The following is a 13,216-nucleotide window of genomic DNA, read 5'->3' as shown; positions in this document are numbered from 1 at the left end:
ATCCGATTTGCTAGAATTTTGTTGAGGATTTTGGCATCTATGTTCATGAGGGATATCGGCCTGTAATTCTCTTTCATTGTGTTGTCTTTATCTGGTTTTGGTATTAGGGTGATGCTGGCTTCATAGAAGGAGCTTGGAAGTGTTCCTTCCTCTTGAATTTTTTGGAATAGTCTGAGGAAGATAGGTTTTAGTTCTTCCTTGAATGTTTGGTATAACTCTGCTGTGAAGCTGTCTGGCCCTGGGCTTTTGTTTGCTGGAAGCTTTTTGATGACTGATTCAATTTCTTCCATAGTTATTGGCCTATTAAGATTTTTAGAATCTTCCTGATTGAGTTTTGGAAGGTTGTATTTTTATATGAATATGTCCATTTCCTCCAGGTTGTCCAGTTTTTTGGAATAGAGTTGTTCATAATATTTTTAAGCAATCCTTTGTATTCCTATGGGGTCTGTTGTTATTTCGCCTCTATCATTTCTGATTTTGTTAATTTGAGTCCTCTCTCTTTGCTTCTTGGTGAGCCTGGCTAGAGTTTCATCAATCTTGCTTATCCTTCCAAAGAACCAGCTCTTGGTTTCATTGATCTTTTGTATTTTTTTTCCTCTTTGTCATTTATTTCTGCTCAAATCTTTATTATCTCCTTCCATCTGCTCACTCTGGGTTTTTCTTGTTGCTCTCTTTCTAATTCTTTGAGTTGTAGCATTAGATGATTCACTATCATTTTTTCTTGTTTTTTGAGGTAGGCCTGTAGAGCTATAAACCTCCCTCTCAGGTCTGCTTTCATTGTGTCCCATAGGTTTTGGATTGTTGTGTTTTTGTTGTCATTAGTTTCCAGAATGTTTCTAATTTCTTCTTTGATCTCATTGGTAACCCAATCAATATTTAATAACATGCTATTCAGCTTCCAAGTGTTTGAGTGTTTTGGATTGTTTTTATTGTAGTTTATTTCTAATATTATGCCATTGTGGTCCGAGAAGATGCTTGGTATGATTTCAATCCTCTTGAACTTGGGGAGACTTTGCTTGTGACCCAGTATGTGGTCTATTTTTGAAAATGTCCCATGTGCACTTGAGAAGAACGTATATTCTGTGGCTTTGGGATGAAATGTTATGAAGATGTCAATTAAGTCCATCTGATCTAGTGAATCATTTAGGATTGATGTTTCTTTGCTGATTTTTTGTCTAGAGAATTTATCCAGTGATGTCAGTGGTGTATTAAAGTTTCCTACTATGATTGTATTGTTGTCGATCTCTCCCTTGATATCTTCCCAGGAGTTTTTTTTTTTTTTTATGTATTTGGGTGTTCCTGCATTGGGTGCATATATGTTTACCAGGGTTATATCCTCTTGTTGTATCGATCCCTTTAGTATTATGAAGCAGTCTTCCTTTTCTCTTGTTATGGCCTTCACTTTGAGGTCTATTTTGTCAGATATAAGTATTGCTACTCCAGCTTTTTTTTTCATTTCTTTTTGCCTGAAAGATATTTTTCCATCCCTTCACTTTCAGTCTGTGTGAGTCCCTTGTTCTGAGGTGGGTCTCTTGTAGACAGCATATATATGGGTTATGTTTTTTTTTTATCCATTCAGCCTTTCGATGTCTTTTGATTGGAGCATTTAGTCCATTTACGTTTAAAGTTATTATTGAAAGGTACTTGTTTGTAGCCATTTTTATTTTTTGAGGCTGTATTCCTTCTTACCTTTTTGTTTCTTCTTTTTACAGCATCCCCTTTAGCATTTCTTGCATTGTTGTCTTGGTAGTGATAAACTCCCTTAGCCTTTTTTTGTCTTCAAAGCTCTTGATTTCCCTTTCAATTTTGATTGATAGTCTTGCTGGATAAAGTATTCTTGGATTCAGTCCCTTGCTTTGCATCACTTTTTATATCTCCTTCCATTCAGTTCTAGCTTGATGTGTTTCTGTTGAGAAATCATTTAATAATCTGATGAGGGATCCTTTGTAGGTAACTTTCTGTCTCTCTCTTGCAGCCTTTAAGATTCTCTGTTTGTCAATAACATTGCCATTGTAATTTTGGCATGTCTTGGTGTGGGTCTTTTGGGATTCATCTTGCTTGTGACTTTCTGTACTTGAGTAACTTTTTTCTTCCCCATATCAGGGAAGTTTTCTGGCATTATTTCTTCAAATAGGTTTTTTAACCCTTGCTGCTCTTCTTGTCCTTCTGGCAGCCCTATTATACATATGTTATTTTGTTTTGCATTGTCTGAAAGCTCCCTTAGGCTCTCCTCCTGCTTTTTAATTTTTTTCTTTAGTTGCTGTTCAGATTGGGCTAGTTTCTGTACCTGATCTTCTAACTCACTAATTCGGTCCTCTGCTTCTTCTAGTCTACTGTTGACGCCTTCCATGGTGTTTTTGATTATAGCTGTATCATTCTTCACTTCTTCCTGATTTTTTCATAGGTTGTTGATTTTTTCGTCCATCCGGTGTATGAACTGTATGACCATTACTCTGAATTCTTTTTCTGTCATGTTGCATGCTTCTGTTTCACTTATTTCCTTTCTTGGCGATTCTTCCTTTCCTTTCCTCTGGGGATTGCTTCGTTGTCTCCCCATTCTGACTATCACCAGAAAGTTCAGATGTCGAGTTGCGGGGGCCTGGGCCGTGTGCAGTGGGAGTTTTGTACTCCCAAAGTGTCACTGAAGAGCTGTGACACCAAGACATGCGGTTGCTGTGGGTTGGTGGGAGCCATACTCGCCCTTGGTCAGAGTCACTGGTGCTTAGTGTGGCCTCGTGTGTGCACCTAGAATCAGGGACTTAGTGTGGCCTGTGCCACATTGAAACAGAGAACCCACTGGCGTGTGCCAAAAATCAAAGTCCCCTATTGCATGTCAGGAGTCAGAGGCTCCCTGTATCCATGTCCTGAATCAAGTATCAGAGTCTCTGTTGCTTGGTGCTACCTTGCACTGAGAATCAGGGTCCCTGTTTGCACATGCCCCAAGAATTGGAGTCGCTGGTTCTTAGTGTGAATGTATTGGGAATCAGGGATCCCAGGCGCACTCAATGAGGAACAGAGTCTAGTCACTGGTGCTCATTGCTGCCTCTTGCGTGGAGATTCAGGGTCCCCGATCTGCTTGGGAGACCGGGTTGCTCAGTTGCTCTGTGTTGGCAGGACGTCCACTTCTGCCCTGCGGTAAACAGCCTTCTGTGTGTGCTTGCCCTGAATCAAAGTCAGGTGGCACTGCCACTTAGTGTGGGTGTGGGGTCTGGTCACGTGGGTGTGCACTGTGGAAAACAAACTCCCTGTGTCCATGCACCCAGGTTCAAATTCAGCTCTGCCTCCCTGTGTGGGCACAGGGTCTGCTCGTGGGGAACAAACTCCCCAAGTGCGCACATCCAGGTTCAAATTCAGTGCAGCCTCTCTGCTAAGGTGAAACAAACTCTCCGGGTTTGCACCCCCAGTCTCAAATTCAGCGCTGTCTCCCTGCACAGGTGCAGGATCTGGTCGCAGAAAACAATCTCCCCAAGGTCGTGCACCTATGCTCAAATCCTGGACTGCCTCCCTGCCTGGGCGTGGAGACCAGTCGTGGGATACAAATTCCCCGAGTTCACAAGTACAGGCTCAAGTTCAGCGCTGTCTCCCTGCCCTGTGTGGGCACGGGATCTGGTCGCAGAAAACTACCTCCCTAGGGATGAGCAGCTAGGCTCAAATTCAGCTTTGTCTTCCTGCCTGGGAGCAGAGACTAGTCGCCTGAAACAAAATCCCTGAGTTCTCAAGTCCAGGCTCAAATTCAGGGCTGTCTCCCTGCCCTGCGTGGGCGTGGGATCTGGTCGCAGAAAACAACCTCCCTAAGGATGAGCAGCTAAGTTCAAATTCAGCTCAGTCTCTCTGCCTGGGTGTTGAGACAAGTTGCGGGAAACAAATTCCCCGAGTTTGCAAGTCCGGGCTCAAGTTCAGCGCTGTCTCCCTGCCCTGCGTGGGCGTGGGATCTGGTCACAGAAAACTACCTCCCTAAGGATGAGCAGCTAGGCTCAAATTCAGCTCGGTCTCTCTTGACATGGAGACGAGTCGTGGGAAACAAACTTCCCATGTCCGACACCAAGGCTCAAAGTCAGGCAGAGTCTCCACTGCTTTGTGTGTGCAGAAAGCCTTATTGTGCGGCTGGGGTCTGGTAGTTTCTATGTCGCTGCAGCTGGGGTGGCAGGGGAGGGGTATTGGCTTTGTGACTCACAGAAATCTGCGGCTGTGGTGCCTGGAGTCTTGGTGTCCCTGGGTCTGCAGTAATGATCGCAGGTCTTTTACCAGAGTGACTGTAGGGTCCTGGTTTGCTTCTGAGACCAGACTGGGTGTTGGTGCGGCTAGGACTCTTGTCTCAAGCAGTTCTGTTCTTCAAGGTGGCGTGGTCTCTGTGCCGCCAGTGTCCTCCCCAGAGTGTTTGCAGTGGCAGCGGGGTTTTGCTGTCTAAGACTGCCCAGATTGGCAGCCCTCTGGAAGAACTTCAGGGTCTAACTATCCCTATTTCACTCACACACACACCCACACACGTCCACACACACCTCTATTGCTCCCTCACTCTCCCACACACTATCCCTCCCTACCTTCCTGCCAGTCGCTATCTTTCCTCCTCTCCACCTGCTTTTCTTCCCTGCAGGAAAGAAGGCTAACCCACTTATATTCTTTAAGAAAGCATTGATGAGCTCTGGCTGGTGTGGCTCAGTATCATCCTGTGCACCAGAATGTTGCCACTTTGAGCCATAGATGTTCTTTATTGAGTTGCAAAAGTTGATATTTATTCCTATTCTTTTCTGGAAGTTTTTTTCTTTTATCTTTCTTGTTAATCCTCACCAGAGGATACTTTTCCCCATTGATTTTTAGAGAGAGTGGAAGGAAGAAAGAGAGGGAAGGAGGGAGAGAGGGAGAGAGGGAGAGAGGGAGAGAAGGAGAGAGATTGACGTGAGAGAGACACATTGATTAGTTGCCTCCTACACACGCCCCATCAGGGACTGGGGCTCGAACCTGCAACGCAGGTATGTCGTCACTAAGGACAGCGAACCCAGCTGTTGCTCCACCCCCTGAGTCATACCGGCCAGGACTGGAAGTTTTATTTTCTTGAAGGGTGTTCAGTTTTGTCATGTAACATTATCATATGATTTTTCTGTTTAGATTATTATTGTGGGTTACACTGATTGATTCTTGAATATTTAACCAACCTTTCATCCCTGGGATGAATTACATAGTATACAATTCTTTTAATATTGCTGAATTATATTTGTTAACTAGAGGCCCGGTGCATGAAAATTCATGCTCTGGAGTGGGGATCCCTCAGCCCGGCCTGCCCCGTCTCACAGTCTGAGAGCCCTCAGGGGCGGGAGGTGACCCGGTGATCAGGGGAAGGTGACACCCCATCACACCTTTGCTGCTGCCACTGCCGGCAGTGCAAGCCTTGGGCGGCCCTGGTTACCTGAGCCTCGGGTGTCCCTGGGTGGCTGGGCAGCTGCCATCTGAGGCTTGCCTGGGCCTCGGGCCAGCCCTGTGTGGCTGGGGGGCTGAGGGGACTGGGGGACTCTGAAGGCAGGCCTTGCTGCATGCCTGCCACCCCAGCGGGGCTGAGGGGACTGGGCACCACCATCTTGTGGCTGTGGGCGCCGCCATCTTTGAGGGCATGGCAGTCAATTAGCATAGTCCCTCTTTATTAGATAGGATACTTTGTTAAGATATTCATGAAGAATGTTGGTCTGATTTTTTTTGTGTGTGCTGTCTTTGGTTTTTTTTTTTGTGTCTCTATAAGAGTGACTTTATAAAATGAGTTGGAAAGTGGTCTTCTTTTATTTTATATAATAGATTGTGAAGAATTTGTATTGCTTCTTCCTTAACATTTGATAGAATTCTCTGGTGAGAGGGTATGGACATGGACTTTTCCTTTTACCAGAGTTTTAAATTTACAAATTCAATTACCTTAATAGTTATAAAGCTATTCAAATTGTCTACTTAATTTTGGTGAGTTGAGATAGTTTTTATTTTCTGAGGAATTGATTCACTACACTCTAATTATCAGATTTATGTGTGTAGAGTTTTTCATAGTACTCTTTTATTATATTATTGATATCTCTAGGGTTTGTAGTGATATCTCCTGTTTCACTCCTCATATTGGTAATTAGTGTCTTCTCACTTTTTTTTCTGTCAGTCTTGCTAGAGGTTTGACAATTTTATTGACCTATCAAAGCACCAGCTCTTTTATATCATGTTCATCCACCCAGTAATCTCCATGGCAGCCACTTCTTTCTTTTCAAGTCATGATTCTCAGTTCTAAGTCACTTAGTTAACATTTTGTTTCAATTACAAAGACCCATTCCTATGGCCTTTCCTTTCCTCTTCTATGTCTTGGCAGTCTCTAATTACTGTGTACCCTTTCCTTTGGCCTTGCTTTTGAAAGGTGACCACATCTTGCTGTTATTTTTAGAAAATTTTATTTATTTATTTTTAAATATATATTTTAATTGATTTTAGAGAGGAACGGAGAGGGAGCGAGAGATTGAAACATCAATGATGAGAGAGAATCATTGATGGCTGCCTCCTGCATGCCCTACACTGGGGATGGAGCCCACAATCCGGGCATGTGCCCTGACCGGGAATTGAACTGTGATCTCCTAGTTTATAGGTTGACACTCAACCACTGAGCCATGCCGGCTGGGCTAGAAAATTTTATTTTTATCAAGACTGGTTTACATTATATTTCCACAGAACAACTGAGTTCTAAGTAGAACCATTAGAGCTACGTTGTAGAAAATTTGCCTAATACAAAACTAAAAGAATTTGGTAATGGTCAATTTTTAATATGTCTAAGAGTGCAAAACCATGGTGTATTGGAAAGAACACCAGATTTGGCAATGCAATACTTGGGTTTGAGTACTGTCTCTGCCACTTATAATCTCAAGTAATAGGCAAGGTGGTTCCACATTGCTCAGGTTCACCCAGTAAAGCATTGCGAAGCCATCAAGTGGATCCAAGCAGAACTTGAAATAGCATAAACTATTTGTCATCACTGGGAAATGATCAAATTGGCCTTCATTGTTGCCTTTTTACTTTGTTTCCACTCTGCTCAGCCTGGCACAGCTGTACAATTCTCCATCACAGGAACAGTTCTGCCTTGAGCATTATCAATTACTATAGCTGTGCTTCTGGAATCTTCCCTGACTACGAAACTCCCTACTGTCTTCTATGCCTGTTTGAATTCTAGCCACCTTCCAGAGCCAGATCACGTGTCCTCTGCCCAGCAAGGTATTCTCTGACCATCCCAGGTCAAACTGATGGTCCTTCTGAACTCCAGTAGGAACCATTACCCATCAATTGAAACCTTCAATAACTTTATCTCAGGACCTCATATTGGTTAGAAGCATAACCCCTTATCAAGACACACCTGCGCTTTTAGTCTTGGCTCTGCCATTTCTCAGATTCATACCATTAGGCAGCTGACACCACCTTTCTGAACCTTAGTGACCTCTGCAAAATGAGAGATCATTTCTGCCTGACAGGGTTGTAGAAGTAAAAAATGTTTTAAAAGCTGTTATGAGTCAAATAAACATAAGGGATATTTTAAATATAATAATAATTAGAAATAAAGGTTAAATGGGAAATCATCCATGAAATAATGTTGTAGTAGTAGAATTACAACTGTAGGTAAAGTAAGAAAGATCCATTTGTATGTGTGTATGTTTGAGAAGACACACTTCAAAATGTTACTCTGGGTGATGGGCCAACCGTTGTTTTTCTTTTAAAAATTTTTTCTATGTTTTGCATTTTTAGGGTGGATATGTAATATATTTAAAACTAGAAAATATAATTTTTAAAAAAGAAAAATTAAGGCCTGATGTTATATTATTTGGTTATTTATACTCCCTCATACTTCAGAAAGAGGTTAAAACTGCATACAATGTAGCAAGATAAAAGTGGAATATAAAACAAAATGAAGCAAAGGAGAAAATGAGGGTAGGAAAGATAGTATGTAGTGACTATTAAATATTTATCATCCATGTCTTGTATTTTTATTAACTACTTTTCTTTTTTAAAGAAAAAAGGTACTAGGATGTCTCTTATCATGAGTTTAATAGGTAAAATTAACTTTGTGAAAGAAAGGCAGCATTTTACAGCATAGTGTATTAATATTAAAATGATGCATAAAAGAGAAGAGTTTTCTGCTTGTTTTTAGTGTATTATGTATTCTGATTATTTTATTTTTGGCACAGTAGATAGCCCTAAGAAATTATGGTTATTATTATTTATATTATACTTAAATTGTAAGTTGCAAGTTACAAATATGCATTTGGTTAGTGTTGGCCTTGCTTATTTATCTGTTTTGATAAGTTGAATGGAACAAGCTGAAGCTGGGAGTGAAGTTCTTGCCCCCACCCTGGCATTAAGTAGCTAGACCTTAACTCCTTGGCTTATTCTCCCCCTCAGAAATTGATGGACCTGGACAAGAAGATCTAACTTTGACCATATGTAGTTTGGTAAAATTATGGTTTCTTGTTTAGGAATGTACATTTCCATTGATCTTTCCACTTGATAATATTCATGGTATTTTAGTTGACCTATGTTATAAAATGTTCATCTTATACTTGTATGATATTAATATAATTAAAATTTTTTTTCACAGAGAGACCTCTCTCCCCCAAGGCTATCAAAGGACTTGAAACTACACCACTTACCAAGAATTATTATTCCGTGGTGAGTGATCAGATGATGAACAAAATTTTCTTGACTATATGGAAACGTTTCAGTTATTGAATCATTGATGTGTTGAGGTGAAACAAATGGAAGACTGGATAAAGTTGCATTACAAGGGTCTAATATCAGCTGCATTACAATAGAGCTCTTCTACTTGTAGGCCTTTTATATATGCCTGGAAGTTTTACATCCACTGTCCTGAAAAATTCATTTGTAGCCTATTAAACTATAGTGAAAGAGAAATTACAGACATGATGGGGAAATTCAGCAGTTAGGTAGCCAATTTTGTCACTAAATAGCCTTACCAGATATTTAGAAGGTGAATTATCAAGTTCCTCTAATGTAGTAAGTTTTAAGTGATTACACACTGTGGTTTTATTTTAGAATCAATCAATTAATTATAATTTCCTCTGAAATATTATCAACTTTGTTCTTGAGGAGAACCCAAAAGGAAGGTTGTCCTTTGGCACAGATGGAGGAATTAAATGGCTCTGGCTTGAACACAGATATGTCAAAATATATTAGGTATAGATAGGGCATGTGCAATACTCAAAATAAGTTCCTGTTTGAAAAAGAAATAATATCCTTTCCTTAATATTCTCTCTGCTTTCCTTCATGTCTCCTTTCCTGATATGGCCCAGTCCCTGACTGGTAGCCACATCGTTCCCCCACACCCCTTCCCTGCTGAAATACAGTTTCACTTTTCTATGTGTTCTATGTGTGTTTGTACTGCATATTCCTTTCATTTTGTGCATGGATGAACAGTTTTTAAACATCTCTATACATTTGGTTTCAAAAAAATAAATTTCACTCTTCAGTGAATTTGCTCCATAATGATATCAGCAGTAGCTGGTGTGAAAAGTCAAGACAGAACTTCATATCATCGAGGACAATTTTGTCACTATTTTTTCTCTTACATTTCTGAGGTTAAAATATATTACCCAACAGAGCTAGGTTCCCTTATTCCTTCCACTCTGACTACTTCTTTTAGCTTCTAGGTGATTCTCAATGATTTAATTTTTAAAGAAAGACACATTCAAATGGTGGATGAACATGTTATCATAGCTTATTTTCCCTGTGTATTTGGAGCATATCATCCATCGTTCTGCTTTATCTCTCTCTCTGCCTCTGTTGATTCTACCAATTTATAATATTGTTGGAATTATCCAAGGCAGATTAACCTCTGTGATTCTTATGGGCCTTATGTAAATCTTGTATATACAAACTCTATTTTTATCATCCACCTCCTACTGGAGTTCATGTATGTTGTTTCTAGTTCCTTGCTACTATAAACAATTCAGCAGCAAACATCTTCTATGTGTAACTTGGCAAAGTATATAAAAATTTCTAGGTTTAATTCATAGAAGTTAAATTGTTAGATCAAAAGATATATACAGGGTGGACAAAAGTAGGTTTACAGTTCATATGGAAAATATAATAATTAATACAAGAATAAACTGTGTTTCACATACAACTTAAACCTAATTTTGCCGAATCCTGTATGTTTATTTTTAAATTTTGATAGATTTTGTCTAAAACCCAAAGCATAATAAAGAAAATAGAATGCCTTGGAGAGCTCATGATGGCCTGTGAAGGAGCTGTAGATCTTTCTTATAAATATTCCTGAATTGTGGAGACCAGTTAGATATAATGTTGCAACTAGATGGGTATATGAAGAGATTGGGGTTGGTTATTGTTTTTTTTATCCACATTTCTTTTGCTTTGAGTATTTAAGCAAAATTTTAGAGGCAATTAATTCAAAATATGTTCTGAGTGCTCTGATCACCCTCCCAATCTGTGTTGATTGGCTTAGACAAATCAAAAAAATTCTAGCCCTCCCATAGTATTTGGAGACCTGGAAAATCAAGTTTACCTGCATGCAAATTGTCCCTATATGATCTTATATGAACTCTTCTTCCCTCTAAGAGTCATTAATTGTAGATATTTTCTGTTGCTAGTTTTATAAGAACACCAGTGAAGGATTTTTTCATCCATTTTTTAAAAACAGATAGGACATTTTTTTCTGATTCCATAACATCATATAACTAACTGTTTAAAAAAACACACACAAAAAACATAAAGAAGAAAATAAATATCACTTGTAATCCCACCACTCATAGATAGTCACTATTAGTATTAACATGTTGGTGAATCTCATGCCAAATTTTCTTTGAAGTAGGGAGTGTGTGTGTACTCATGTGCATATATCTAGCCTGGGATATATGTATGTATATGGATATATACATATTTATAAATAAAAATAGGGACTGAAGCTACACTGGCCAGGTGGAACTATGCATTTTTTAATTATTATTTCTCCTTTATGGAGATTCTTCTTTTTAAAGAAGTTTTTTTTAAAAAATTGACTTTTGAGCCCTGACTGGTTTGGCTCAGTGGATAGAGCGTTGGCCCAGGGACTGAAGGGTCCCAGGTTCAATTCCGGTCAAGGGCACATGCCTGGGTTGCGGGCTCGATCCCTAGTAAGGGTTCTGCAGGAGGCAGCCGATCAATGATTCTCTCTCATCATTGATGTTTCTATCTCTCCCTTCCTCTCTGAAATCAATAAATATATTAAAAAAAATAAAAATTGACTTTTGAGAGAATGAGGAAGAGAGATTGAGAGAGAGAGAGAGAGAGAGAGAGAGAGAGAGAGAGAGAGAGAGAGGGAGAGAGAGAACAATTTGTTGTTTTACTTATTTATGCATTCGTTGGTTGCTTCTTGTATGTACCCTGACTGGAGATTAAATCCACAACCTTGGCATATTGGGACAATACTCTAACCCAGTGGTCGGCAAACTCATTAGTCAACAGAGCCAAATATCAACAGTACAACGATTGAAATTTCTTTTGAGAGCCAAATTTTTTAAACTTAAACATCTTTTAATGCCACTTCTTCAAAATAGACTCGCCCAGACCGTGGTATTTTGTGGAAGAGCCACACTCAAGGGGCCAAAGAGCCGCAAGTGGCTCGCGAGCCGTGGTTTGCTGACCACTGCTCTAACCAACTAAGCCACTGGCCAGGGCCTATGGAGATTTTTCTATCCTCACACCCTGACAATATTTCTCTGACCAAACATGTTTTTAGACTCTTTCATTCAGTGAGTCCTTGAAGGTCCACATGTTCCCTTTACTTTGGTCCTGTGTATTATTAGTCAGGGTTCTCCAGAAAACAGAACCAATGATTTACTATAAGGAATTGGCTTACATAACTATGGTGGCTCAGAAGTCCCACAATCTGTCATCTGCAAGCTGGAGACCCTGGAAAGATGTCCAAAGGCCTGAAAAGCATCAGAACCAATAGTGTAAGTTCCTTTCTGAGAACAGAAGACTGATGTCCCAACTGAAGCAGTCAGACAGAGAGTGTACTCTGCCTTCATCCACCTTTTTGTTCTATTCAGGCTCTCAACAGATTAGATGATGCACACCCACACAAGCAAGGCAATTTGCTTTCTTTAGTCTATTGATTCATCTCTTCTGGAAAGACCCTCACAGACACACCCAGAAATAATGATTGATCTGGGCACCTTGTGAACCAGTCAAGTTGATACATAAGATTAACCATCACATCCAATAAACTTGGACAGGATAGAGAACTCTTAGAATTTGCAAGTGTTCAGACATTCTTCCCCTCTTTTCAAGTTTCCAAGAAATTATCCATGGATTTCAGGCCCATTCAGGCCTTGGAGTGATTCTGGTGACACAGCAATTTTAAATGTTAAATTCTTCAGTGTGATCAAATGGCTTTAGGCACCCAGTTCATACCAGCATCTGCAATGAGGCATGTTTAATGTGTCTGACTGAGGCTTTGTCACTCCTGGCTTGTTATTTTGAATGGGAGTTTAGCATCCTTTAGGGACATGGAAGGCCAGTGGAGGCTTTTGCTGTCCCTGACCTTGATTCTTTCATTGTCCTCAAAATTCAATGTAATTTGTTAAACTTCTCTCACCATTGAAAAAAAAGCATTTTTTTAGTAATTATTTTTCTTTTTTAAAAAAATATATTTTATTGATTTTTTACAGAGAGGAAGGGAGAGGGATAGAGAGCTAGAAACATCGATGAGAGAGAAACATTGATCAGCTGCCTCCTGCACACCCCCCACTGGGGCTGTGCCCACAAGCAAGGTACGTGCCCTTGACCGGAATCGAACCTGGGACCTTTCAGTCCATAGGCTGACGGTCTATCCACTGAGCCAATCCAGTCAGGGCAGTAATTATTTTTCTAATTACCTTCTCTTCATTGTCCTTTTTTGCCCATTTTAACTTGATGTTATATGCCAGGAGGGATTAAAAAAATAAAGAACAACAACAAAAGAAAATGGTAACTATGTGAGGTGATGGGTGTGTTAATTAGCTTAATTGTAATCATTTTACAATACATACATATATTAAAGCATCAATTGTATATATTAAATATATACAGTTTTCTTTGTCAGTTATATCTCAAAAAAAAAAACCTGAAAAAATAAAGAACAGAAAAAGGAATCTATATTAGTTGTCAGGCTTAGTTTGTATGCAGCACTTAGCTCTTGACACCCATAATCTTATTGTAA

The 13,216-nt window shown here is 39.9% G+C and overlaps 1 protein-coding gene across 5 annotated transcripts in view; it reads left to right on the top strand.

Annotated features, from left to right (window-relative positions):
• The window catches only part of ARHGEF6 (Rac/Cdc42 guanine nucleotide exchange factor 6), a gene marked incomplete at its 5' end in the record, with an annotated part of 144,493 nt that overhangs the window by 47,370 nt on the left and 83,907 nt on the right, over positions 1-13,216 (top strand). For all 5 annotated transcript variants that reach the window (XM_080652835.1, XM_080652834.1, XM_080652833.1 and 2 more), the window contains one exon: positions 8,597-8,667. In XM_080652835.1, the coding sequence (XP_080508961.1) occupies positions 8,597-8,667 (71 nt within the window). The remainder of the gene's footprint in view (positions 1-8,596; positions 8,668-13,216) is intronic.

The sequence above is a fragment of the Plecotus auritus genome (genome assembly GCF_963455305.1).
Source record: "Plecotus auritus genome assembly, chromosome: X".
NCBI lineage: Eukaryota > Metazoa > Chordata > Mammalia > Chiroptera > Vespertilionidae > Plecotus > Plecotus auritus.
This window is presented reverse-complemented; position numbering and strand designations above follow the sequence as displayed.